This window comes from Alternaria alternata (genome assembly GCF_001642055.1).
Source record: "Alternaria alternata strain SRC1lrK2f unplaced genomic scaffold CC77scaffold_17, whole genome shotgun sequence".
In the NCBI taxonomy this organism is placed as follows: domain Eukaryota; kingdom Fungi; phylum Ascomycota; class Dothideomycetes; order Pleosporales; family Pleosporaceae; genus Alternaria; species Alternaria alternata.
Window position 1 is genome coordinate 617,011 of NW_017306206.1, and position 25,371 is coordinate 642,381.

A 25,371-nucleotide genomic window follows, 5' to 3' on the forward strand; every position below is an offset into this window, starting at 1 on the left:
GATACCACGGCAGTAGAATGCCACTTAATACGAGAACAATGCTCGTAATGTACTATTCAATTAGGAATCTAATGGGTTGAGCTCAAGTTCGTCTGTGTCGCTTTGTCCAATCATGTTCGTGATTCAGCCTCGTGGCACTAAAGCTAGCGTCGGGCTTACTGCTCGCTATCTGACGTACATGCATACGCATGACAGCGTACAACATCTACCTTATCACACGCCTCACTTGCAACCTAATACATCGCGTTGGCATTTCTTGGACAAATTAGATTGACTCTTGTGTCCACCACAAGGCCAAATCGAAACGAGGTCGTTACCTCTTTCCAGCCCACACAAATATTCCAAGGTATGTGAGCGGTTGTCCCTACTCGAGGTGCTGTGCCGCCTTTAATTCCTTGTCACAATAGCATTCGCGCCAACAAGAATCCCTTTGTCAGCATCGTAGCCTCGTTTCAACCCAATCTTTCGGAGTAGTCATTATGATTCACTCAGTAGCACGAGATACGGATTGCCACTAGCGTGGCAACCACGCCGCCAGCACTCTCCTTCTCTGAACCACGTTTTACTGGGACGCATCTCTCGACCATACTTGTCAACACATGCTTGGCTAAGCATCAGCGCCGCAACATTGATATAGCCTTTTTTCTTTCATCTCAACTTTCTCGCTATTGCTGAATAGCGATCCGTCAACATGGGAAATATCGGCAATGAGAATGCAGCTCGTAGAGCTAACAGTCTGAATAACAGAACGTCGTCTGAAAGAGAGACTCGAATATCGAAGGATCTGTTTGGTTCGCCACACAAGCAAGGCTACATGGACGAAACCAATATGATCCGAAGAGCGGCAGGCAAGATACCGCATGTCTGTGTTGTCGGTGCGGGTGTTGCTGGGCTGAGATGTGCGGATCTGCTGTTGAAGCACGGGGTCAAGGTTACGGTCCTGGAAGGGAGAAATAGGGTTGGTGGAAGAGTCTGTCTACCCAGCCATGTAAACTCGTATGTGCTAATGAATTGACAGTTATGTCAAAGCGATGCGCTAGGTCATTTAGTTGACCTGTGAGTCTGCAACCCCAATATGGTCTGCTACACCCAAGCTAACGGTTTCGCTAGCGGCCCGAACTGGATACACGGCACTGATGACAACCCTATCCTAGACCTTGCGAAAGAGACCAAGACTATCAGCATGAACTGGGATGGTCGCCAATCAGTTTTTGACAGCCAGGGAAACCACATGTCTGACAAAGACGCAGCGAAGAACACTGAGCATGTTTGGACTATCATCGAGCAAGCAATGAAGCTTTCGAATGAGAATTCGGCCACGATATCCTCGGACAAGAGTTTGTATAACTACTTTGAAGAGCGGGTTGTAGAAATGTTCCCTAATCAGGATGCTGAATCGAAGAGGCAACAGCGAATCATCCTTCAGATGGCAGAAATGTGGGGTGCTTTCGTTGGCTCGCCCATCCAAAGGCAAAGTCTGAAGTTTTTCTGGCTGGAGGAGTGTATCGATGGCGAGAATCTCTTTGTCGCATCTACGTACGACAAGGTGCTGAAGAAGATTGCTGAGCCTGCGCTGGAACATGCGACGATGCTGTTTGAACATAAAGTAAAGCGGATCGTATCGGGAGAGGACACTGCAGATGCGGGTGTTACCGTTGAACTTGAAGGCCGGCAAAGTATGATGTTCGACGAAGTGATCATGACGGCTCCACTAGGCTGGCTAAAGCGCAATCTCGATGCTTTCGTCCCAGCATTGCCGAGTCGATTGACAGAAGCTGTTGGAAGTCTCGGATACGGGCATCTTGACAAAGTATACATCACCTTCCCAAGCGCCTTCTGGAACGAAGGAACAGCCAGCGATGCAGAATTACCCTCTGCATCTCGCGACCTAAGCAAACCAAATGTCACAGCAACAACAGCGCCCGTGCATCAAGCAACTGACTCACCAGTCAATCCAGCACATTATCCAGGCTTCACACACTGGACACATCCAACATATGCATCTGAAACGAACCCAAAAGCCTGGGATCAAGAAGCTGTGAACCTCGCCGCCCTTCCCAGAGGAACGGCGCACCCAACCCTCCTCTTTTACACCTTTGGACCAACAAGCTTACATATCGCCAAACTCCTAGCAAATAACCCACCAGAAAAGCATGACAGCCTTCTAACATCTTTCTTTCTTCCCTACTACTCCAAACTTCCCAACTACAAGCCGAACCACAGCGACTGCGCACCACAAGCCGTCCTGGCAACAGCATGGGCAAACGACGAATTCGCTGGCTACGGTTCATACTGCAATTTCCAAATTGGGCTCGAAAAGGGTGATGAGGATGTGGAGACATTAAGAAAGGGCATGCCTGAACGAGGTGTTTGGTTGGCTGGAGAGCATTGCGCGCCGTTTGTTGCGTTAGGGACCGTCACGGGGGCGTACTGGAGCGGGGAGGGCGTCGCGAAAAGGGTGCTGAAAGCGTATGAGCTCGGTGAGAAAGAGCAGAATGGGTCCTTGTGAAGCGTGGTAGGATGAGAGGCTGTAATGGGAGGGTACAGATTATGCCGGTGGCTCCGAATGAGTCGTCAAAGGGTTACATAGCATCATCAAGGTCCTGAAATATCTCCGTCACATATTCAGTACTTGCCCGACAATTTTCCATTCTTGGATTTCGGAGCATGCTTCAGCTTGAATTCCTTACTCCGCTAGACTGTGTTGTTATGTTCGCACCGAACCCGAAGTATAAGTGGGGTTTGTCGTTCATCTCCGCGTTTCAGCTTCCTCTTTTCTTTTTCTTCTATTCCTGAGTGGGTTTTAGCGGAGCATGCCGTTAAGCGCGAAAGAAGTAAGATGGTTCGCATTGGATGGGCTGGTAAACCGATACTGGAATAAAGTTTTTGTAGAATGCTGGGTCGGATGGGGGACGATCAACGGGTGCCTGGCGACTGTCGATCAACCAAAGTTGGTGCAGTCATGATGGCGATTTGGTGCGTATATATTCTGGGTTGGTGCTGCGGAGTGTGTACTCACCAAGCCACTCCTTCTCATATCACTGTCTTTCTTTGCTGTAGCCAGGACGCTCCTTTCGAATTGTACATTAAACAGAAACACACGCACACACGCAACCACTCGCTACGCAATATGGAGCGCACATCTACTCACGGCTCGACATCGTCGAAAGGTTCACAAATTTCCATCAGAGAGCGTATCGGAAAGCCGAGTAAAGTACGTAACTTGGATCAACTGAAGGTGATAAAGGGCTAATGTTGGGTAGTATCTGTGGCAGGTCCTGAAGCAATGCAAGATACTCTGATGGATCGGTTGAGCTTAACAGGGCTAGTGAGCGATTTCGGAGCAGGAATGAGGAATTAAATAGAGAAAAGAGAGAGATTATAAACTCTGCTGGCCAGTCTAGATAGTAGCAGGCTGCTAGAACACCTTACTCTCGTCTTCTTGATTCCCTCTTTAATGCAATTCCATAAGAATCTCATTCGTTGCAAACCGCCATCCACTGAAAGGACTCTCAAGATAAGCATACAAATCTTCCTTGGTCACTTCATCTCCGTACTTTCCCCAAACACCATTCCACACGCCCTTGGCCTGAACCTTGTATGTGGCTGGCTTGCGCTTAGGCATCCACGGCTTATCAAAGACTACCTCAACCTCTTCTTCAGTGCCTGGTGCAAGCGTGACGAGTGACCCATGCGGAGGAGGCATTTTGCGATTGATTTGCAAGACGGTTTGATTGACCTCTTCTCCACTCTCCGCATCGATGACGGTGAAAATACCAGTGTTGAGTGCGGAAGAGTCCAGCGGTGTATTCCATTTCAAGATGGTGTAGGTGACTTCTGGGTTCGTGTTTTTGAGCGTGATGAGCAGGGCTGGTGGGGAGCGTGAGGTTTGGGTTATTGTGAACTCTAAATCGGGCATGCTGGTGCGACTGGACATTGAATGAGGCATGCTAAAGTTGAGCGGCGTGGGGGACTGATAGACGTAGAAGGCTCCAAGAAGTGAGATGACAAGACCCGTCAGAAGGGCTGTACGTGCAGTCCACATGTTTGCCATCATTTCTCCCCGCCTAACTAGCTTAGATCATGCGATAAATCTAAGGAAGTTGGAGCCATCAGGTCGCTGTCGCGAGGACAGATCATCGCAAGTCTACATCCGGAGCATCATACTATTCAAGGACTATGTCGCATGGTCATTAACGTGCGAACGAATCATTCTGCTGGAGGCGATATGAATTACTATCAGCCGTTGTGCTTCCTGGCTAGGTACCTGCCCTGATTGGAAGCGGGGTGCGCGGCGCTAGACTGCATCAAGCTCTGTGCCGGGAGGAGCGCAATAGATAGTTCGACGTAGCTTCGCGATAAGAACAACCTGCGACAAGCATGAATGTATTTTAAGTTGACTCTAAGAACGATGAAGTTTGTTGTGGCTCGATGACCTCCACCTCAGCGTACATCATACTGTTAGTGTCTTGGCGCCCAAGTGTACTTCCAAGGATCATTGAGAGGCCATGATTCGGTTAACGCACTCCTGGACTCTAAGTAGAACAACCATTACTGATTATTGTACAAAACTCCACCATTGCACACATACATACATCGTTTCGTATAGAATGGATGCTCCCAAGACCAGCCTCATGGAGCGCTCACTTTCACTTAGCTTGGGTGCCCATGCCGCTGAATGCATCAGCGAACTCGTATGACGTCCTGCATGCTTCGGGTTTTGCCAATAATTGAGAAACATCACCAGGCACTCTGCGCTTGCATAATGAAAAGCCAACTTTCGTTGGCAGGTATTTGGCCCCCAAATGCGGGCACTGCGCCTCGCTTGGTTTCATGAAAATCCCCGGCCAAAGTCGTTAGAGCTGTCGGACGCCTGAGAGCGGCTCAGATCACCTCAAGTATGCTGGGCTTTGCTAGATACGCGCTTCGTTTCCTCGACATACGCCGTGTCTCATCGTGCTCCAGCCATGAAGACTCTGGCGCAATTCTCCGCTGTTCGTCAGGACTCTGATGACGATGCACAAAGAAGCGTCGAGTTGCTCGCCATGGCCGACCACCACAGCGACACCAAGTCCGGTACGCCTCGCCAATGGCCACAGAACGACCGCGAGGCTGCTTTACAAGATAAATGGTCACTATTTCCTTGGCGAGTAACTTCCGTTCTGCTGGCGCTCCCTCTTGCCCTCGCCGGCATCGTCAGCCTCGCAGCCGCCGCGGAAACGGTATCCCAAAGTTACATTATGGGACGAGACTGCTATCCAAACGGTCTTTGGAAGGAAGCCTCCGGAGCAACATGGCGCATTATGGATTCCTCTTACTTCTTCACACCAAACTTGAGTTTTGGAGCTATGACTTTTACACAGGTAAAAGTCATTGATGTTGCCTGGGATCTGATTATTGGAAGAGGTGGACAACTTTTGTTGGCATGGGCGAACTATCGCGTCTTCAACGAGTGGCTGGTATACCACATGGAGATGCATCACACATCGTACAAACTGTATGCCGCCGTAGCCTTCGAAACAACAACAATGGGCACGCTCGGTGTACTGGGGAAAGAATTCTTAGCTTTTGGGGCGGGCACCTGGAAGCGCTTATTCCGATGGCTGGCAATACTTTCAATGTTGCTATCCACGCTCTATGTGATCTCGTTCCCGACTTTGATGGCAGCCATGACAGGTTACATCGCGACTTATGAGCCATACATAGAGGATTTTGATGGGAACCTCCTCGGATGGAGCCAGGTGAAACAGGTGGAGTACATTATCCACGACGCTGATCGATTGGACGGTTTCGATGCGCCGCTCGTTGCTACAACAGATGACAAGCCGCTCGTCGATGCTATTGATAACTGTATGTTTGACTGCAATACTCTGGGCCTCAGCTGACCAAGTACAGACCGTATGCAGTTCGGAAACTGGACCTGGGAACATGAAGTGAATGGCGTGCCTCAGGTAGGTTCTGGCTTCAACGGTACCAACAATACAAATATAACAGCCGAATTTGTGTTGGAAGGCGTCAAGTTACCCCTGTTCCGAAGCCTCCAAATTACCAGATTTCCTGTCGAATACGTAAAGTTGAACTCCGTTCCACTACATGAACACCCTGGATACCAATATGCTTTTGAGAAGCGCCCAGACTCGAACCACACCTACGACGCGGCTTATTTGCTGGAGCATGGATCTTGCAAACCTAGCGAGACGTATCAGTGGGGGTTCTCTTACATCTTTCTATTCATGGTCTCCATCTTCAATTTCATCTGGGTCTGCATCATGGTCGGCATGTGGCTTGATACACGGCGAGGGTCAAGAATGTATAGGAGTGGCAGGAGACCTGGACTTTTGCGCAGTATTATCGAATACTCGGCAGCGATACGAGAAGAGCTAGGCAGTGAGGCCGAATATCTGGAGGAGGATGACCTGCGAAAACGTTTGACGCAGAGTAACGGAGCATTGGTTGTGGAGAAGGCTGAGCTCAGAGTGACACGTACGAGCATGAGCACTGGAGTGAAGACAACTAAAGGTGGTTGGAAGCGGAATCTCACGAAAGGCAGCACTTTTTGAGTCAGAGGACTATCTAAGCAATATATTCATCATGCTGTCTCTTGTGATATCATCAATTCGGTATCGTGACTGTTCTATGTAGAAAAGACTAGAGGAACTGTTTCACCCCCACTGAAACCGCTCCTCATCCAACATAGTGCCTTCCTCCCAGCACTTCTCTACCCACGCGACACCCACAATCCTGGCAAGTCCAGTGACCTTAGCCTTTACACTCTTGGCCGAAGAGTGTTCGTTCGGTACAACAACATGTGTGACTCCTTCCTCAACTATCCGATCAGTCACTGAACCACCGCCGAATCGAATATAGTTCTTCGATAGTTGGGCTTTGAGCATCCCGCTAGCATCAATAGGATTGCTGTCAAACGCAGCTTTTACTGTGCCAAACATGCGTGTCTTGAGATGCGCAAGTGACTCTCCGTGGTCTTCTAGTTGGTCTAGGAAGCCTTGTCGTTCAAATGCTGAGTCGTTGTCTGACCCTGCTCCTACACCAGCCAACAGCTTTCGCATATCATCTACATCTGCTATGTCGCGCGCAAACGAATCTCCATACTCATCAACATTGTTCTCGAAGTCGAGCTGATCGTCATCGTGGAGGTAGAACATATGTCGGTTTGGCTCGAATGGGAGCAGGTATGGTAAAGGGGCACAGTCTATCTCATTCTGCTTGATGCAATCCTGGATCCAGATAGGCTTGATGATGTTGTTCGTGGCGCGTTTCTCGAGTGATGCAACTTTAATCAGTCTCTTGTCCGCTACGATGACAAGGTCTTTGTCCATCGAATCGCGCTGCACAATCTTGCCACCGTTGGCTTTGACCAGTGCTTCAAGATCGGGTTTCGACTTCTTCGTTGGGTGGATTTGCTCAGTCATTATGAAAAAGCTCAGGCCCTCAAATACCTTCGATGCTGGACCCGCATATGGTGTAGCAACGGCATCGTTACCTACCACAGTGAGTGGCTTCTTCGATATTCTCGCCTTCTTCCTGCGTGATTGCTCAATCTTGAATTCTTTCTCCTTTTCCGACTTCTCAGTTTCAGCTCTGCTCTTTACTTCCAGAAATTCCTGTACCGACAGTGCCTGATCCCAGCGTTTGTCCTTTTTGAGCCCCTTGAAGCGAGGAAAGCGAAGCGTTAAAGAGAAGCGAAACTTGTCGGTGCCTTCCACACTTGCTGCCTTGCATTCCAGAACGACAGAATCTCTGGGTCTGATCCATTGATCTGGTCGCTCGTGTTGTCGATTGTGCTCATGACCGCCTAACTCAATAAATGGAGGTGGCCGTCGAGGATCCCAATTATGCCACTTGCCTTCCGTTCGGCCCCGTATGTCAGCATAGTCTTGTTGAGCAAATCCGCCTCCAACTTTGAAGAACGACCAACAATGTTCGTACTTCAGGTCGCCTTTCTTTGCATCTTTGTTCGTAAGCAGTGCGCAAAGAAAGGATGAGTGGGCGCCACCACGATGTCCAGAGCCAAAGTACCCGCCGACAACTATGCAGTCGAGCGACTCGCCGAATTCGGACATGTATTCTGGCTTAACTTTCATCCAATCGTTGTTGCGTTGATTTAGCCGATACATAGAACGTGGGTTCTTCAGCACCAGACCTTCCGAAGAATCAGCAACGACCTTCCGTAGTGCTGGTTCAATCTCTGTATGCGAGCGCGCCTCGGTGTACGGGTGGATCTCCAGACGACGATGTACGCCCTTGACGGCACTTTCCAGAGCGCGACGGCGATCACGTAGCGTGTATTGTGTGAGTAGCTTGTCGTTCAGGAATACGCAGTCAAAAACCCTGAAGACCGGTCGCTGACCAGTGTTCTTGTCCGTTTTGTTTTCTTTCTCGGATATAGCTGCGGTCTTGAGAGTTCCAAACCCAACAATGTGATCGCGGTCCATATCCCAGGTGATCATCTCGCCATCAAGGATGATGTTCCGCACATTCTTGCCAAAGGCGTCTGTTATGAACCGTGTGAGTGCACCAGCTTCGTCGCCTTGGAAGTGTTTACCGTAGAGGTACGCATAGTCTTTGGCCTTTCGCGACCAGAACCCAAAAGTTCTACCGCCTGGCGCGTCAGGATCCTCAACCATGTGAAGCTGCATACGTTCTCCATCAAGCTTCTCTTCAATCCAAAAGGTATCGTCATCGGTGTTCCCTTGAAATCTTGTGACCAGCTTCTCAAAGTTACCTACCTTATCCTGAAACTGAGCCAGTTGTGGCTGGAAGCATTGCATCAAGCTCAGCCCAGTGTCTTCGCCTGCCAGACGGACCTCAGGGTCAAATAGTTCCCAGCACACTCTTCGAAGGTTTGAAGAGATGTTGAATAACGTCTCTGCATCTGGATGCCAGATGTCTAGAATGGTCTTCTCAGTGGCTCCAATCTTCATCTGGCGAAGGACCATCCGAATGAGCCAGGTCATCTCCTCAGCGTTCATCCTTCGATAGAACCGTTGGAAGATCTTGACTTGCTCTTCTTCGGCGCCAATCTGTGATAGCTTATCTAGAGCGTTGTTGACCTCTGCGATACTCATGTCGCTGTATTCGGTCTTGAGTTGCCGGGTTGACAGGATCTCGTAGCATCGTCCAGCGAAGTCGCCGGCAGTTGATGCCGAAGCCTTGTTCAGCTGACCAGGTAGCTTCCAGTTCAGCATATGTTTGGCACCGTCAGAGTTGGGGTCGATCCTTGTAAGTTTGATCAAGACCTTGGCAATTGTCTTCTCTTTCAGACCGTACATGGCTCGATCTCTGTCCTTTTCCGGGATTATGAGACGCATTGCGGGAAAGAAGTCATTGCCCACTTGCTTGCGCCAAGTCGCAATGAATCTTTCGATGATGTTACGTTTCGCTTCGTGAGGTGACATATTAGAGTGTCCATGTGGTCCGACTCTTCGCCGAGCTCCCACAGGCTGCTTCCTTTTTTGTGTTTCCATAAGCGGATTGAATAGTTCCGTGAATAGGGTATGGAAGGGAAGTGTTTTGTGGAGGTTTATCGGACGTGTTGGGTACTTGTCGTCGAGCTCATCATCATGGCCGTACATGAGCGTGTTCTCCCTAACCGCCTCGGCATCGGCCATTGGTGTATCTTCGGCCATTTTGAGTGCATTGGATGAGTGATGTAGCTCTTGCGACAATTGTTGTATATGAGAACGAGGTCGTGGCTGCCTGGAGAAGCGCGTCACGCGTGATCACGTGGCTATCAGACTACAAGAAGCTAGCGTAATTCCCAAGCCATCACCCATGCCTTGTGGGTACACACGCCGTGTCATTCACAGGGCTGACGATACTAATCTTGGAAACCTGACATTACGACTCCACACCACTCGTTTTCTATTCAGTCTTTCGTTACTTTGCTTTCATGTTGCGCAGAAATACCCTCTGTATGCGCACTATTCTCCCCTAATTCTCCGTATACGTCATTATTGCTCACCATCCAATGGACCGCTAAATGAGCTCTGCACGCAACCAGGGCTGGGTCCCGCAGACGGCCGGCGACACCCAACACAATGTACGAGACGCTGCACTGCGAGGCGCAGCGAAAGCCTTCTCCAAATCTCCCGCGAAGCCAAAGCCTTTGGTAAACACATATACTGGAGGAGACAATGGGGCTTTGCTGGCTGCAACCAAGGTCGGAACTGGCAGCCCGGCATCCTTGCGAAGCCACCACACTGGCGGATCTGTGGGCGTCAGCAAGCCGAATCTGTCCAAGTCGAACAGCTCCAACTCGCTGAGCGTGCCTGACGACCACCCCGGCCGCGTCTCCTCGCCTTCAAATATCGCTGCTCGGCTTGCGGCAGCTCGACACAGCCCTCTGCGGCCTCTACCCCAGGCCGCTGTTCCGCCCACCATGAGCGAACACCAACCAAACGAGAGGGATGTACTGCCTCCCTCGGGCAGCGTAGGGAATGTGCTTGCGAGGCTCGAATCTAAGAAACCCAGCCAGCAGCCGCGCAAGAGGAGAGGCAGCCTCGAACCGCATTCAGCTGCCACCAGTGCCCGACAGCCAGAGTCACCACACAAGCCTACCGACGACACCCCTATACCGCCAACGAACTCGCTCGTCAGAATGTTTGAGCAAGCGCGACCTAGGACGCCTACCAAACCCTCTGCACCGATACGTGTTACCCAGAACTCTCCACCCCCTGTGCGGTCGCCGAAGCCGCAGCGTGCATTCAAGTTACCTCCCGAGCCGAAAGATGACGCACCCCTGCAGAGAGTCAGGACGCAGACACCACCACCTGTGAAGCCAAAGCCGAAGCACAAGATCACGCTGCCGCCACAACATGTCGACGGCAGTAGCGAGCAAGCATACTTCAATACACCCAAGAACGATCCCCTGAAATCTCCTCCGATCAGGCAAAAACCGGTGCAGCTGGCGACAATCAACACATCGGTTTCTCCGCCTTCGAAGCCCCTGCAGAGGGGTTCTCGGCAAACACGGCCAAAGTCTGAGGACACAACGCAGTCCAAGTCCTTACAACGGCGCAGAGTGTCCGCGTCTATAGAGAGTCAACAGTCACCGTCAACACCTTCTTCCTTCAAGTCAGCAAAAGAAGAGCAGGAAGATGAGAAGTTCAAACCTGCTCTGCCTCCGCCGCGGCGATCGACTACGCGAAAAGCAGATCCCGTACCGGCTACCAGCAAACTTCAGCCTTCGGCCCCAATACAAATCAAACCTCGGACCCAAAGTCAGAACCCAGCTTCGATGCCTCCGCTGCAGAGACTCTCGCCTCCTCGTCGGCCAACGTCAACCAGTGGATCAGGTTCACCTTCAGTATATCATAATAACTACCAGAGGGAGTCTGTCAAGCAGATTACACAACACATGACTGGCGAATCTCTGTCGAGCGCCATAATGGGCGCCGCTCTAGCCTCGCATTCTCGCAACGTTTCGCCCGCACCTCGACCTATGTCAGTCGAACCTCTTTTCCCGCCGCGCAAACAGCACCACCATCACTCTCCGTTCCATCGATCGCCCTCACCGCCTAAACAATCACCTCCGAAGAGCGCCGGGAAGATGCGGACCACAATGCGCAAAGAACCGTCGTCGTCCGATGAGGAAGACAACAAGGTCGACAAATACAAGAAAAAGGGGACACGCATTATGGGCATCAAGGGACGGAAGCACCCAAATAAACATCACGAGGGCACGCGAAAGCGTTGGCGCGATCAGATAACCGAACGGGAGCGGAAGCGTTACGAAGGTCTGTGGGCAGCGAACAAGGGTCATCACATACCATCGCCTGCTAACGCGCCGCCTGACGATGACCCATCGGCTGACGTGTTGAATCTTCTGGTCAAAGAGATCTGGACGAGGAGTCGACTGCCTACGCATGTTTTAGAAGAAGTTTGGGATCTTGTAGACAGCAGAGGTGTTGGTAGACTAAGCAGGTACGAGTTCGTGGTAGGTCTATGGTTGATTGACCAAAGACTCAAAGGACGAAAGTTGCCGGTCAAGGTCAGTGATAGTGTGTGGCAGAGCGCCAGGGGCGTCAATATCAAAGTCAAGATCCGGAATTAGTAGGAGCGGAGTCAAAGGAGCATTGCTTCGGCGTTGGATTTGTCTGTTACTGTAGATCCTAGAGATACCCATAATCGTAGTAAAGTTTCCCTTTGTTACAAGAAGCATCAGTCGTCTCCGCCTCTAATTCCATCATCCGCATTTCCTTGCATGCTCAGTAATCCGGTGCTCCTAACAAAATTTGCGGTACTCCAGAATCCGCCGCCGAATTCAAGGTCATACCAATAGTTTACCGCGCAGCAGATTCCTTCTTCGTTGCAGCTCTGGCTTACCTTGTGGTACCATAGTGCCGGCAAGTATAGCATATCGCCTTCTTCTAGTGTTACTCTGAGTGGCTGCGAGTATTGAGAGTAGGGCGTAGTGTTGATGGTGCGCTGGTCAGGATCCCATGTTGCGAAAGGTACGTATTCCTCCGGCTCATCTACCTTGATCACCATATCTTTTTTTTCGAACGTGTCAGAAGGTGAATCTCCGTTGCGCTTCAGAGTATACGTAGAAGCCAGGACACTCTTCTCATTGACACAAGCCGCTTCCACCGGTGGTAAGAGAACAAAATGCTTTTGACCCAGGATCTGAACGTAGATATTCTCGTAGTTATCCTTGTGTAGGGCAGTCGTCGAGTAGGAATTTCCGAGCCAGAAGTTGATTGCGTCGGGTTCCTGCTCTAGTGCTATTCGCGCGAAAGGTATGCTTTTGGGCACATCGGCGAAAAGCGTGGAGTACTCATTGCGGAGATTGTCGTTCTGGGTTTGCGCATAGTGTGTTGGGCCTTTATAGTCTTCCTCCCGCTCTTGCCGTTGAATCTTCTCTAGAACTTCTTGGAAGGGTTCCTCGGTCTCGTATGGCTTGACGAACACTGAGCCACCTAATGGTAGCGAGACGACTGAGTCGGCGTTCCCGTGAGGTGTGATTGCTACGTTGACATTTTGACCACGCATGACATCTTTCAGGTATGCTGAATTCCATATCTTTCTTGCTTTGAAGTCTCTAGCTCCGTTCCGGACAACAAATGGCCGGTTACGCGCGACATGGCGCATGAATTGTAATGGTGATGGTTCGGAGGTGAGCGTGTCGATCGTTGATGGATTGAGGTCATGGTAGGACGTTATCAAGTCTGTATAGAAATGTCGATATTAGTCATGCACAAGGACCCTAGCAAACTTGAAGAAGTACTCCAAGTGCGTATGAAGGCTACAACACTTAAGAATGGAAAGATGAAAGATAATGTAGGATCAATCTAACAGTTCATCCACATGGTTTATGCGCAAGCTTCTCAAAAGAGTTGGAGGGTATTCGAGGAGAGAACTTTGCATGCGAGTGAAAGTATGTAGGAAAGAAGGAAGCACCTCTTACAGCATCTTGCAAGACCCCTCTATCCTCCAGTCCGGTTGGTGCAGGCCTAAGGAGATGATCAGCACGGGACAGCGTGACTACCTTGTACGCTTACCGCAATGTAGCCTGCTCTGAGCTTTTTAGTCCCAATACTTCATCGTGAACATGAACCATGTTTGCGCGTTCAGGTACTAGTCAGGCAAAGTTCGTGAAGTGGGATACTTATCGGTGTTAAGATTTTAGCGTCGGAGATACCACATTATCGTGCGTTCCGCACTCGGTCGTTCTTTCACTTTCATGATGCTCTAGCCATAACGACTCCGCATCGGCACTGCGAGCGTTTCCAGGCACATAGTCATAAGAACAAATATGCTAGAGCGATAACAAAGCTTAGGATTTGATTGTAATGCCGCCACCATGGACCGTTACCTCAACCACTATCTTAGGGAGCTTGGCCGTAAGTCTTTTCGGGCACTACTTTCAGAGTCACTTACTAACATATCCGCAGGTAGCGCGCTCATTGTCACGAAAGGCTTCTTCATTATACACGCATTCTCCTCCTACATCGGCGGCGTAGGCGCTACTAGCGGAATCTCGATGACTCCTACAATTTCTTACGATTACCGATCTCAACCGTATATTCTTTACTCCTCGCTCCATCGCCGTATGCGTAACCTGCACGTTGGCGATGTCATAACTTACACCCACCCTATCTTGCCGCAACTGAGCGGGTGTAAGCGCATCATCGGAATGCCAGGCGACTTCGTCAGTGTAGTTACGCCTGGGCGCCGTGACTCTGATTTGAGTGCAGTAGATGTCGAAGGCAAATGGGCGAGCGTGAGAGAAGAACTGATAAGGGTACCTGAGGGGCATTGCTGGATACAAGGAGATAATCTGGAATGGAGCCGGGATAGTAGATCGTTTGGGCCATTGCCATTGGGGTTGGTCAAGGCGAAAGTGCTGGCTGTTATACTGCCGTTCGAGGATGCCAAATGGCTTGGAAGTGAGCGTGATGTCATGGACCCGCAAGAGGGTGAAAGAGAGTGGGTGATGAAGTAAAGGATTGGATGGCATTGAAGTCACGACAGATTCGATCCAGGCTCTGCGACGGCTTCCAAGATTCCCCCTTGCTTGATTGGAGGATGATGATGTTCGAGCTTGCGTTTATGTGAAGCTACGTCGCAGTCCATCAGGGTCTTTATAACCTGCGTAGCCGATAAATAACACGAAAATGTGAAATTTGTCACCATCTCAGAACCTGCACACTACCAGATGGCGTATGTTCAACATAAAAACTGTAATTGTTACAATGATCCTGGTGACAATACTCTCATGAAAACCGTCAAGGTGAGTGTCAGGAGAAGAATCTCCTCACTACCAAGGCGTAGTGCCGCGCGACGGGCACGGGCTATCATGTTTGGATCGATTCCACCCGAGAACAACACGGTGGTAAAGTTGGTCGACGCCGAAAATTTTTGTGCAAGAGGAGTGTCGTGCGCTACTCGAAGGTCCATTTCTTCATCATATCCCCGAGGTCTCATAAAAGCTCCTGGAACAAGCCTGCTAGCTGCTAGCAGGCCTGAATATCTACGAGCTTCTACGTTTACTCTCTGGGCGATGATAGATTCTGCGGTGCGGATTGGAGCGGCCGAATCTGATGATCGATTCGCCGGTGCGGCGTATAGCTCACAGCGGCAGTTTGGGGAAGTGCGATTTTGGCGCGCAGTAATAGAAAGCCAGGCGACAAGGCACACTGTATGGAACGTATGGCCGCATGCACCAGCTAATTGTACCACATCTCTAACAAGGTGTTCCGTACAGATTGAACAATCTGAGCCTTCAGGTTGAGCGCTTACGGGCACGACACCGACCATGAACAATTCGCCCTGGCTGCGAAGAGCGGGCATGCTAACTGCTGGTATCATGCTGGGCTCTTGAAAGTCTACTGACGTTCAGAGGAACCACTTATCATAGGTCGCTTGCCTTCAGTGTTTTGTAGTGATGATTCTGTTGTCAAGTCCCAATGAGGTCAGGCTATACTAGAGAAGGAAGATAATACGTATACTGTGGAATCTAGTGCGAAGAAGCATCATGTTTAAAGAGATTGTTTCTTTGTGGCTCACTATTGTCACACTTTTATAAGCCAGCCTACATTAGAGGCATCGAACAAACATTTGGAATAGCGACGAGACGTTTGAGAGGACTATGGCGTCTCAAATCAATTATGCTAGTAGGCGGAATGATAGCAAAGTGTTGATTGAAAGCAGTCTAACTTTATCGTTCTCACTAGAGTGACTCGATCTCGCGTGCCAAAAAGCTGACTTGAACGCTCGAAGAGTATTACGCTCCTGCAGCTGAATGCCGTTCAACAGCTCGCAATCTTCCGTGAATGCCTTCTTAACACACCTCCCCCCGAAATGAATCTTGTAGTAATCTAAATACTGTCTGCTGTAACAATCCAAGAGATATCAGTTGTTTCTAGACCGCTCTCCTTCCAACCTCATTAAAATCATAATGGGACGAATCTACTGCGGTGCCTCTGGAGTATCGTCATCAGTGAGTGCAGGTACGAGAGACTGATCCAAAGACATGCTATTCGATATTAGCCTCTCCATGTCTGCCTGTTCACGGCTTATACGCTCTAGAACCTCCTCGGCTCGCTACCTGAATCTTGATCTCGATCCCAAGTTGTCTGCTGATGCAGGCTGTTGATCTGATGACGTCGCAGGATATGTGCTTACCAGGGATGATGAGATTTCTTCATTGCTGCTTGAAATCCTGGCGGGCGGTTCGGCGATTGGCCTGTTGCCAGAGTGGTTCGAGAGGGAAGGAAGTAACCGTCCAGGTGCTTGTGTCTCGTTGTTGCGTTCCCTTGTGCTAACATAATCAGCCGACCATATACTAATTCCTGAGCCTATAGCCCTTCGATCAGGGAACTCGCGAGCCGATCGCAAGTCAGGAAACGCTGGATCAGCAAGGTGAGGAATTGCGATTGGTGGTGGCCGCCCAGTTGACAAATCATCCTGTGCTTCACGTGGAAAGTGATTTGGAGCGGGTCGACGCACTACAGTCGTACGCTCTCTAGAGGCATCTGCTGCTTGCAGGTGCCGACCTAGTTGGTCTTGGACCTCACGAAGACGATCCAACAACAAGCTCTGTTCCTGTTGAAGGTCACGAATAGCGCGTTCAGTCGGTGTAAGCTCAGGCTGTGGATTGATGACTCTCGGATGGCCATGGAAATCAGGAAGCCATACAGGGTCACGGTTTCCATTAGCTGTCGTATGTTGAGAACTTGATGCTGAACGTCGTACGGTCTGTGGAGGATCTGCGTCTCTGTTGTTCAGATCTGGTTCCAGTAGTAGAGAGCGGCGCTGTGCGATCGCACGTGCTGCGAGAGTGGCTCGAGACTCACGTGGTTGTACTGATTGTGTGTTCACTGTCGGTGTTGGCGTCCCGGAGGCTCCCAGCGGCGTCGATGGTGTCCCAGAAGGGCCACCAACATTGGAAACGTGGTCCGACGTGTCTGAGTTCGCCCGTCCATTGTCAAGTTGCGAATTTCTGGGAGATTCATTAATCCGCAATGCATCAGTCATAATTTCACTAGCCTGCTGACGGCGAATAGTTCCCCCGTGAGGGAGACTTGATGTCCTTTGGGGAAGACTATCCGCGTCTTCTTGAGCTGGAGGATCATTTCTCACATGCTCCAAGGCAACAGCGCGAGGACGCCGGTCTATACGGATGGGTTCGCCCTGCAGTGTTCGACGATTAGTGATATACTGCTGCGGAGTGACAGCCAGGGCTTGTTCAGCACGCTCCTGTTGCTCCACTCCCACCAAACGTCGTTGAATGCCATCATTGGCCTGCCTGCGGCGATCGCTATTAGATGGTCGTATAATAGCAGCTGCTTCTTCGCGGTGGCCGAATGGTTCGCGATTAGGAGAAGATATGGGATGCAATTGGCCACGACCTATCACTGGCAGTTCGACGTTCTGAGGCGGCGCCGTACGCCCAAATCGTGGGTCTGGCTCTGAATGTAGGTGTACGAAGTCAGCGTATGTCTCCCATGCAGTTCGCACAGGCATACTTACCATACAGTTCGTGTCGACAGTTCGGGCAAGTACCTCGCTTATGACCCGTACGCGGCGCGCTCTGATCGAACCAACTCTGTACACAGACTGTATGAAACATGTGACCACAAGCCTGGAACTTGACCACATCATCTGAGAGAGGTTCCAGACATATTGTACATTCGGCATCATTGGCAACAGGCTCCGCTGCAGTGTCGACAGCTGTCACTCCTGTCATATAGAACTCAGGTTGGGATCGAAGAGAGGGCATGTAGCTCCGAGGCCGACCAGACTGGGCTGGCTGTTGAGTTGAGTTTAGCGGCGCGTCTTGACCAAAAACTGGTAGCCAAAGACGCTGCAGGTCTATATCCAGCAGTCTAGCTCGTTCTGGACGAAGTGCATCTTGTTGCTGTTGTTCGCTCACACGCATGGTTCGATCCATGTGCCGTTGGTGCCGTTGAACTCGCCGATGCGGTACAATGATTCCATGTCGCATTCTTGCATCTTCAGGACGCTGCTCTGAGGATTGCGGCAACGTCTCCGTTTGAGGGCCCTGGTCAGCACGTCCGCGGACATCGTTCGACAACCATTCTCTGTTAACGAGCACGTGTCCGCTTCCTGGACCATCCGCCAGCCTGATAGTTTGCAGTGAGGCGCTTTGATTAAGGTCGTTTGCAGAAGCCGTCCTCCGGGGTTGGGCTGGCTCGCGCGATTGAGTCCCATCTTGAGAGTGCGAATCAATTCGGTCTGGTGGCTGGCTTGGCGACGACATAGTTACGATCAAGCTGAGTTAATTCGAATCGAAAGTGGGGTGTGGTGTATTGTCAGTGTTTGGCGAGAAAAACAACAGTTATGGAGAATTGATGGTGCTGCAAATCCAAGTGAGAAATAGTCGCGTACCGCGTTGTGGTACAAACGCGCCAAGCGACAAATCAAAATGGAAAGTAAGGGAAAGCCTGAGATGCAAGGCGTAGTTTGCAAGAGTTGCCTAGCCATAGCACTCGCTGGTTCTATGATGTCAGCTATGTCTTTGCCTATTGTAGACGTCAAAAGAGTGAGCGAAACATACCGTTGTGCAATCGTCATCTCACCATCTACCTTCCATCACCCATACCATGTTCTGTCGATGAACGGTGCAGCTTAAGATATTCATAACTAGTATATTTGCATACTCACAAGACCCGAAAATGAAACTCATGTTCCCATGCCCTGAACGCCATTGAATGCATTCTCCTTCGTATCGATTCTTCTCCTTAATCCCAGCTCTTCTTTTCCACAGACGGTGTCCCCAGCACACCAACGCCATCGCCTCTTCTCCTCCTCTTACCCAGAACTTCACTTCCCCAATCAAACATCTGCCACGCCCAGCTTCCAGCTACCATAACGCCACTCACTACGTTGACCAGCCTGACAATCAACCTCCAGAAGCCTCCCGACTCTTCTACCACGGCCAGCATAATCGGCTCGATATCGAATTTAACGAACACGCCGGGTACGTAGGTCTCTGGTACTTTGTGAGACTGTGAAGTAACAGCGTATTGGTTGGTCTTGATGGCGTGCGTGGTGTGGAAGATGTTCGAGGCAGGGTGGTCCTGTGTGGACGTGATTGCTTGGAGGAGAGGAATCATCGAAGCGTCGTCGGTGTAGATGGTGGGCACGATAGAGATGTAGTACTGAAACTTGTAGAACTTATCATCCGGTGTTGGTGTTACAGCGATAGTGGAGTCGAGGGGGTTGACGAGAGAGGGATAGTACGGGCCAAAAGACATTTCGCGGATGATATGAGAGAAGTTGAATGCTGTTGAACATTAGTGGGAGTGTCTTCGCGAGCCGTAACTCCTTGTACTCACAGGAATGGTCCAGATGTTCTCCAAACTCCATGTATCCATGGCCTCTCGCCGTGATGTGGAAGTCACCTTGGACCTTGTTTCCGATCAGACTTCCGTAGATACGGCAACTGTCAGTCTGACCGCGCACCCGGGGTGTCTTGCTGAACTTCCTCTTCCGCGCCTTGCCCAACTGCTCGTGGACATCCCAAAGCTCTTCCCATCCAGGTGCCTGCTTGCCGCTTTCTTTGCCCAATTCGTGCGTTCCACTCTCAATGTTTTTGCCAGTCCATTGCGACCATGATGTTGGGTCCTTGCGCAGGAGTTCGCCGGCGAGGGTGCGGTCACCAGCAGCGTCTTGCATGTTGACGTGAAGATCAGCGCAGCGCATGGCTACGATCACGTCGAGGTTCAGTTGCATGTCGTGGGATACGCCCTTCTCGACGGCGAATGACTGCGAGGTTGTGCCAGCGAACCAGCGCGATATCTCGGACCAGGAGAGGTAGATGCATGTCAATATAAGCGTTACTGTCCATGCGGAGGAGTTGCGACCTTGGACGAGGTATGTCTTTTTGGTTTTCGCTGTAGATAAGCGTCAGCCGTGAGGTGATATTTAGTACGAAGCATGTTGTCGCGTGGGCCTGAGAGGTCGCATCACTACATGTATCTACATATCGAGACCATGATGACTCTCGTTGGTCTGGTCTTCTTCCTGCGATCAGTGTGCGAGAGAACACTTACGGAATGCATCGAAACTTGATACGATTCCACCCTTTGCTGGCCCAAACGGGTCCTCCTCGTGCCCATGGTCGCCGTAGCCGTTCATGGTGGGCACTCAAATGTGCAATCGGGGTACTGCAGACCCAATGTCGGTTCGGTGGACTGTTAGGTAGAGGAAAGAAGCGTAGATGGATTAATGAATGACATTGACAGTTGGGGCTAATGCCGCGTCGCGAAAGGCCACCTTTGGGTGCTGCAACGGCCCGCGTCCGTGCCCGCGGAAGAGGCCCGATTTGGAAACCCCCGCCACGTGCTGGTTTCACCCCTCGAGTTTGTCGCATTCAATACTAACCATCAACTAAGCTTGCAAATCATTATGTGTTCATTAATTATACTTCGCTAATCTATGATAAATTCATCGCTATGGGAAATCCATCTCTCAAGCGGTAGTGTCTCCCAAGGCGCTGAACTTGCTGTCGCCGCCCTGGGCCAGGTCCTTGTTTTCAACCCCAGCACTAGCTGCAGTCCTCTTGGAGAGGTCGAGCTCTGCTTGCCTAGCAGGGTCGTCTTTTGTACCGATCTCACCAAACTTGGTGTTGCCGCTCATGTTGGGATCTTCTGTCAAGTTGGCGCCCTTGGGCTGAAGGACGCTTGGGTCGACATTCTTTCCAGCAGCAAGACCGGTTGGTGCTGTGCCAGCCGCACCTCCTGATGAAGCACCGCTCAGACCCTTGCCTGAGCTCATGATCTTCTCCTCATTCCATCCTTCTTGTGCGTCGCGCGCCTCGGCGTTAACAGCGGCATCGAGCTTAGTGGCGTTGGTAGTGTCGGTGGTGTTCGTGGTGGTTGATGAGGATGGCTGCTTGCTTGCTGCAGCCTTAGGGTTGCCCTCGCCAAAGGAGCCAGAGTTCTTCAGAGACTCGCCTGCTAGAGAGTCTGAAGTTACGGTGCCAACACCCTCATTGATAGGAATCTTGGATGCGGGGTCGGTAGTGACCTGAGAGTAGAGAGTTAGTGAGAGTTTCACGGATGTTATAACATGTCACATGAGGTCATGATAAGACCGCAAGGTACAACACGAAAGCGCAAGGGGCAGAGCATACCTTCTGTCCGTGCGAAGCCGACATATTGATGCGATTATAGGTTCTTGAGAGGTGGTCGTTGAAATTGGGTGTCGTTCAATCGATTGAAATGAAGAAACTATATTGGTTTGAGTGATGTGAAATACTTTGGTACGGTGCAAGCCGTCGTATGTATACCTCCAGCCCTCACGCCCCAGTGTACTTGCGTCATGACCTCGTCACATCGAAACATCCCACCTTGCTTCAGCCCTACCAAAACGACCCCGCTCTGGTCGAACGGCCGTAGATCGGAAACCGGCAGAGAATCCACCGTTCGTGTACTAGACTTGGGCATGCATGCATGCTGCGGCTGAGATGGCGTCAGGAACGGGTACTACTCGGCAAGGCGCTGTTGCTACGTGTGATGCACGCGAGCACTTGTCATTATCTCGTGTATCTGGCGTCAACATCACATAAAACACACGGGATGCTGGTATTAATCAACACACTCGTCATTCTCGCAACTTCATAGTACGCACATGTCGGAATGTTGACTTGTTGATTCATTTCATTCATTGATTATCGTAAGACTGCTCTTGCAGTCCGGCTACTAAACGCAGTGATAGTGGCCATCGTAATCGTGAAAACGCCCATTATGCTTCGGGTATCTTATTACTCCTTCTCGTACAGTACTCTACTGCTTGCCGCTGGGGTCGTTCTTCTGGGGGTATCCGTAGTCCTTGCCAGTTGTGTCGGCAAGACCAGAGTGGTCCTTCGCCTCACGAGAGACAGCATCGTTGGGAATGCCGCCAAGTCCATCCTTAGCCTCACGTCCGGCAACACCACCAGCTCCGACAGCGGGGTCGCGGATGGCACCACCACCTGATGAGAAAGAAGCTTCTTGGCGACCGGAGCCAACGTTTACGGTGCTAGCATCGGCGGAGTTGAAGTCTGAGGCGACGGGGGGCTGCTCGGGGAGAGGGAGGTTGGACTGAGCCTCGTTGACAGCTTGGGTGTTACCCTTCATGTCGGTGGTGGTGTTGGAGTAGCCTTGCTGAGAAGAGACCATTTTGAATGTGTTTGTGCTGTATGTATGTCAGTGTGTGAAAAACAGACGCGTGCATGCTGGTGAGTTTCGAGTCTCGCGCCGAAAATGACAACTTCGAAACTGTCTACCACACCATTCGGTGGAATTAAACTTACGTTGTTGGTATGGAGAGGGAGTTGAAGTCGTAGAGAATTTAGATTTGGTGTTGAAAATGTGATAGAAGTTGTGGTTGTGATACTGAAAAGAAACGAATGTTCAGGCGCGTTGGACTTTTATTATGGTAGCGGGGAACTGAAGCCCCACCGGTGACGTCGAGTTGATGTAATTCTCCATCGAAGATTCACGTCAAACTCTGACCAGGCCCTTCTCACATCATCGCAGATCGGGTATGCTTCTGCAAATCTAGTTAGCGCCGTCTATGCTTCGGAAGGAGCGAGCCGCAAAGTGTCGCGTGTGGTGTTGGCCGAGTGGAGGCGTACCAGGTAGTGTCTCAGGCCTAAGCGACACCAACCTTGGTCAGAACCTCACAACCCTTGTAATGAACGACGACGACATCAATCGGCAACCTTGGAAGGATTAAAGTGATTATATATCGCAATTGCAGACAGAAACCCATCGTCAACACAACCATAGCTTAAGCGTAACACGAAGATTTCGATCCAATGACAAGCCTCAAATTCGTAAACCAAACAGGCTCGAGAATGAAAGTAGAGTAGAAGAGAAGTGAGGAGAGTGAAGTTTGGAGCCCCATCTCAAGTTGTTGAATTTCCAAGGATCAACGGCCTGCCCGAGTTTCAAGGATGTTCAGGGTTGTGCGGGTATTCTTCGGCTTGGAAGTATTGTCGAACGTCCGAAAGGCTCTGGTAACGGTCGCTGCTCATGGGATCGAGGCCCAGTTACGCAGAAACCAGTCCTGGAAGCGAGTTACTTGAATGTCTGGGTAAACAGCGTTGAGATAGGCGGGCACCACGAAATCGTAGCGCCCCTCTGCTGTCGCAAGGAGCGGTGCGAGCCGCCTTTGTCCAGCGGTGTCTCCTCCCAATTGAGCCATTGTCATCTGGTACTCAAGGTCTATGTAGTCCGTCAGCATCTGAGTGTGCGTCTGTACAAGGCTGTTTACTTACTCGCGGGGGCTTGGTAATCGATGCTAGCCCAGGGTCTGTCTAACAATATCTTAGCAAACCGTCTCTTCGGGCAAGGATGGACTATATTTACTTCTACACGCCCTGATGGTTTCGACCAAAGCATGAACAGTCATGCGCTCACCACACATGCTCATCTCAGAAGGCCATGTAGGCATGTCGAGGGCACGAACCACGAATTGTGCCACATCGTACGCAGAGGTTAAGCATATCGATGAGAGATTGTTGGCTGCGTCGTAAATTGGCGCCATGGAAGTCATCTGCCGGGGGTCGGCAATGAACTCCCCCTCGTTACCATAGCCGCTGTTGACCCCGAGGCGATGAGATATCATCCCATTTACAGAGAAGCGCTCGTATAGTATGCCACAAACGAAAACCGTATACTGCATATGGCTGCGATAATGATGCAACAAAGCCAAAGCTGAGTTGCGTCCCCGATCGAGCAACGCATTCTGGCCTCGCAAACCTGGCTGGCCTTCAAATTCTGCAGGCGCAAAGCGGCGTACCCTGCACTGTACAGCCGCTTCTATGAGGCGGAGTTGTGGATTGCCCATGACAGTTGAGATGACTGTGTCAACGCCCATTAACGCGTGTTGAAGCGAAGCGGGGTTATTGTAATCCACAGCTTGACAGTTATAGCCGGACGCTATGAGGCTTGTTTGATGCTGATGAGTATCAGTGCGGCTCCTTGTAGTCAAAATATGGTATATAATTCCCCTGAGGCACTTACAGTCCGTGATAGGATGATCAGCTGGTGGCTCGTCGAGTTATTGATCTCCTGGGCGATCAAGAGTGCTAGGCCAGAGGTACCTGCAAACGTAAGAAGGATGTCTGCACGAGTGGTGTTCTTGCTTGTCGAACGGATGCCTTACCTGCTATTGCGACGCGCATATTGCTGGACATTGCTTCACCAAGCTTTGTTCAGTCGAATGAATATTCTGGGGGATGTGGACTTATGACTTCAACTCTGTAACTTCTGTCCCACAGAGCTCAGACGTAAGTCGGGCTTCAATATTGTGCCCATCAACACCCTCATTGTTATGATATAGAGGCCCGTGACTCACAAGGGTGGCACTGGATCAGTGAAGACGGTGAATGGGACGCACAGATCATAGCAGCCGGCCTGAAATGTTCCAATAATGCTGGAAAGCGGCGTTCATTGGGACATCGCTTACAATGTAGACGTATGTGGAAGTGACGTTACCAATGAGCATGTTTTGAAGCGTAAAGTAACAGACGGAAAGCCTGTTGTGTCAAGAAATCTCCTCAAGCCCAGTCTAGTGCTAGCATGGTGGGAGAACGACTGCCACCGTCTTCTGTAACGTTCAAGGATGTTCGGAGGTAGGCGTGGCGAGATATGGTGAAGGGCTGAGGGCGGAATTCTTAGCCTCTTAGGACCAGTTGCCTATTTCCAACGCCTCTTCCGCTAGAACGCTGGTCGCCAGCCGATATAAAGGGGCCGATTCGCTGGTCTGGTGTGTATGAACGTTTCATGGCTCTTGGCTGAACATGTGATACAGTGGAAGAGATGGCACACCTGTTACGGACGTGGGATAAATGCCGGAAAGAGAGGAATAGAGGCCTAAGCTCTGCGTCTCGCCAAAGGACTAGAGATGAAATCGATGAAAGAAAGCTCTGGCCTCGACGAATGAAAGCCAGACAGGCATTGAGACCGTGCGTAATGATGTCCTGCGATCATGCAACTAGGAAGTGAGCTCCAGCCAATTGAGGTCCTAGCTTAACGTTCAGTCATGGCCCACGTCCCAGTAGTTGAGAGACGGATCGTATCGTACGAAGGAATCCAAAGTCCCGGAATTGTTGCAGCGGAAGCGGAACCTACCTATGAAAGTGGGCCCGTAGGGCTAGCCCTACACAACGATGCGACCGCATCTCTAGCCAAACTGCAGTTTCTCGGTTGTGAAGGCCTCGTGCGAGGTCCTCGGTATAGTAGCTCGGCTACACGAATGAGAATCTAGCGGCCGGGTAGTGTTGCTCTGCAGGGCCGTCCAGACCGACAAACCGTTGGTGGCTAGAATCTAGGTAGGGGAAGCCTCCACCAATCGTTCATTGTAGCAGAGGGCCAGGAGGCAGCGGGGAGTTGC

The 25,371-nt window shown here is 50.7% G+C and overlaps 14 protein-coding genes across 14 annotated transcripts; 5 read left to right on the top strand and 9 right to left on the bottom strand.

Moving 5' to 3' along the window:
* Positions 1-691: 691 nt before the first annotated feature.
* On the top strand, positions 692-2,509 carry CC77DRAFT_941558 (amine oxidase; the record flags this gene model as incomplete). Its single annotated transcript, XM_018534801.1, has 3 exons — positions 692-970; positions 1,019-1,056; positions 1,111-2,509. The coding sequence occupies 3 exons, from the start codon at positions 692-694 to the stop codon at positions 2,507-2,509; spliced, it is 1,716 nt and encodes a 571-aa protein (XP_018383378.1).
* A 192-nt stretch (positions 2,510-2,701) lies between these two features.
* On the top strand, positions 2,702-3,378 carry CC77DRAFT_244151 (hypothetical protein). Its single transcript, XM_018530835.1, has 2 exons — positions 2,702-3,214; positions 3,264-3,378. Exons 1-2 carry the CDS (start codon positions 2,894-2,896, stop codon positions 3,300-3,302), a joined length of 360 nt encoding a protein of 119 aa, XP_018383379.1. The 5' UTR covers positions 2,702-2,893; the 3' UTR covers positions 3,303-3,378.
* On the bottom strand, positions 3,379-4,486 carry CC77DRAFT_244152 (hypothetical protein). Its single transcript, XM_018530836.1, has one exon. The coding sequence runs from the start codon at positions 4,055-4,057 to the stop codon at positions 3,455-3,457; it is 603 nt and encodes a 200-aa protein (XP_018383380.1). The 5' UTR covers positions 4,058-4,486; the 3' UTR covers positions 3,379-3,454.
* Positions 4,487-4,612: 126 nt separating this feature from the next.
* On the top strand, positions 4,613-6,596 carry CC77DRAFT_1022834 (hypothetical protein). Its single transcript, XM_018525548.1, has 2 exons — positions 4,613-5,850; positions 5,896-6,596. The coding sequence occupies exons 1-2, from the start codon at positions 4,968-4,970 to the stop codon at positions 6,558-6,560; spliced, it is 1,548 nt and encodes a 515-aa protein (XP_018383381.1). The 5' UTR covers positions 4,613-4,967; the 3' UTR covers positions 6,561-6,596.
* On the bottom strand, positions 6,572-9,681 carry CC77DRAFT_1022835 (ATP-dependent DNA ligase). The gene has a single exon (XM_018525549.1). The coding sequence runs from the start codon at positions 9,645-9,647 to the stop codon at positions 6,663-6,665; it is 2,985 nt and encodes a 994-aa protein (XP_018383382.1). The 5' UTR covers positions 9,648-9,681; the 3' UTR covers positions 6,572-6,662.
* Positions 9,682-9,830: 149 nt separating this feature from the next.
* On the top strand, positions 9,831-12,180 carry CC77DRAFT_1022836 (hypothetical protein). Its single transcript, XM_018525550.1, has one exon. It carries the CDS (start codon positions 10,001-10,003, stop codon positions 12,071-12,073), a length of 2,073 nt encoding a protein of 690 aa, XP_018383383.1. The 5' UTR covers positions 9,831-10,000; the 3' UTR covers positions 12,074-12,180.
* CC77DRAFT_1022837 (Clavaminate synthase-like protein) lies at positions 12,090-13,588 on the bottom strand. The gene is made up of 3 exons (XM_018525551.1): positions 13,521-13,588; positions 13,420-13,472; positions 12,090-13,187 (listed from the first exon to the last, which is right to left on the bottom strand). Exons 1-3 carry the CDS (start codon positions 13,577-13,579, stop codon positions 12,181-12,183), a joined length of 1,119 nt encoding a protein of 372 aa, XP_018383384.1. The 5' UTR covers positions 13,580-13,588; the 3' UTR covers positions 12,090-12,180.
* Positions 13,565-14,684, top strand: CC77DRAFT_968542 (LexA/Signal peptidase). The gene is made up of 2 exons (XM_018535771.1): positions 13,565-13,862; positions 13,914-14,684. The coding sequence occupies exons 1-2, from the start codon at positions 13,823-13,825 to the stop codon at positions 14,462-14,464; spliced, it is 591 nt and encodes a 196-aa protein (XP_018383385.1). The 5' UTR covers positions 13,565-13,822; the 3' UTR covers positions 14,465-14,684.
* CC77DRAFT_244159 (hypothetical protein) lies at positions 14,656-15,698 on the bottom strand. Its single transcript, XM_018530837.1, has one exon. It carries the CDS (start codon positions 15,328-15,330, stop codon positions 14,710-14,712), a length of 621 nt encoding a protein of 206 aa, XP_018383386.1. The 5' UTR covers positions 15,331-15,698; the 3' UTR covers positions 14,656-14,709.
* Positions 15,699-15,940: 242 nt separating this feature from the next.
* Positions 15,941-18,244, bottom strand: CC77DRAFT_1052326 (hypothetical protein; the record flags this gene model as incomplete). Its single annotated transcript, XM_018527695.1, has 2 exons — positions 15,941-17,372; positions 17,527-18,244. 2 exons carry the CDS (start codon positions 18,242-18,244, stop codon positions 16,066-16,068), a joined length of 2,025 nt encoding a protein of 674 aa, XP_018383387.1. The 3' UTR covers positions 15,941-16,065.
* Positions 18,245-18,344: 100 nt separating this feature from the next.
* On the bottom strand, positions 18,345-20,234 carry CC77DRAFT_1022839 (DUF1692-domain-containing protein). Its single transcript, XM_018525552.1, has 4 exons — positions 20,040-20,234; positions 19,323-19,880; positions 18,542-19,270; positions 18,345-18,476 (listed from the first exon to the last, which is right to left on the bottom strand). Exons 1-3 carry the CDS (start codon positions 20,122-20,124, stop codon positions 18,726-18,728), a joined length of 1,188 nt encoding a protein of 395 aa, XP_018383388.1. The 5' UTR covers positions 20,125-20,234; the 3' UTR covers positions 18,345-18,476; positions 18,542-18,725.
* Positions 20,235-20,457: 223 nt separating this feature from the next.
* On the bottom strand, positions 20,458-21,145 carry CC77DRAFT_1011194 (hypothetical protein; the record flags this gene model as incomplete). Its single annotated transcript, XM_018523694.1, has 2 exons — positions 20,458-21,015; positions 21,122-21,145. 2 exons carry the CDS (start codon positions 21,143-21,145, stop codon positions 20,458-20,460), a joined length of 582 nt encoding a protein of 193 aa, XP_018383389.1.
* Positions 21,146-21,773: 628 nt separating this feature from the next.
* CC77DRAFT_1042521 (hypothetical protein) lies at positions 21,774-22,358 on the bottom strand (the record flags this gene model as incomplete). The annotated part of the gene is made up of 1 exon (XM_018527273.1): positions 21,774-22,358. The coding sequence occupies exon 1, from the start codon at positions 22,146-22,148 to the stop codon at positions 21,774-21,776; it is 375 nt and encodes a 124-aa protein (XP_018383390.1). The 5' UTR covers positions 22,149-22,358.
* Positions 22,359-23,004: 646 nt separating this feature from the next.
* Positions 23,005-24,172, bottom strand: CC77DRAFT_1033276 (NAD(P)-binding protein; the record flags this gene model as incomplete). The annotated part of the gene is made up of 5 exons (XM_018526788.1): positions 23,005-23,198; positions 23,252-23,290; positions 23,343-23,934; positions 24,000-24,079; positions 24,142-24,172. 5 exons carry the CDS (start codon positions 24,170-24,172, stop codon positions 23,005-23,007), a joined length of 936 nt encoding a protein of 311 aa, XP_018383391.1.
* Positions 24,173-25,371: the final 1,199 nt, after the last annotated feature.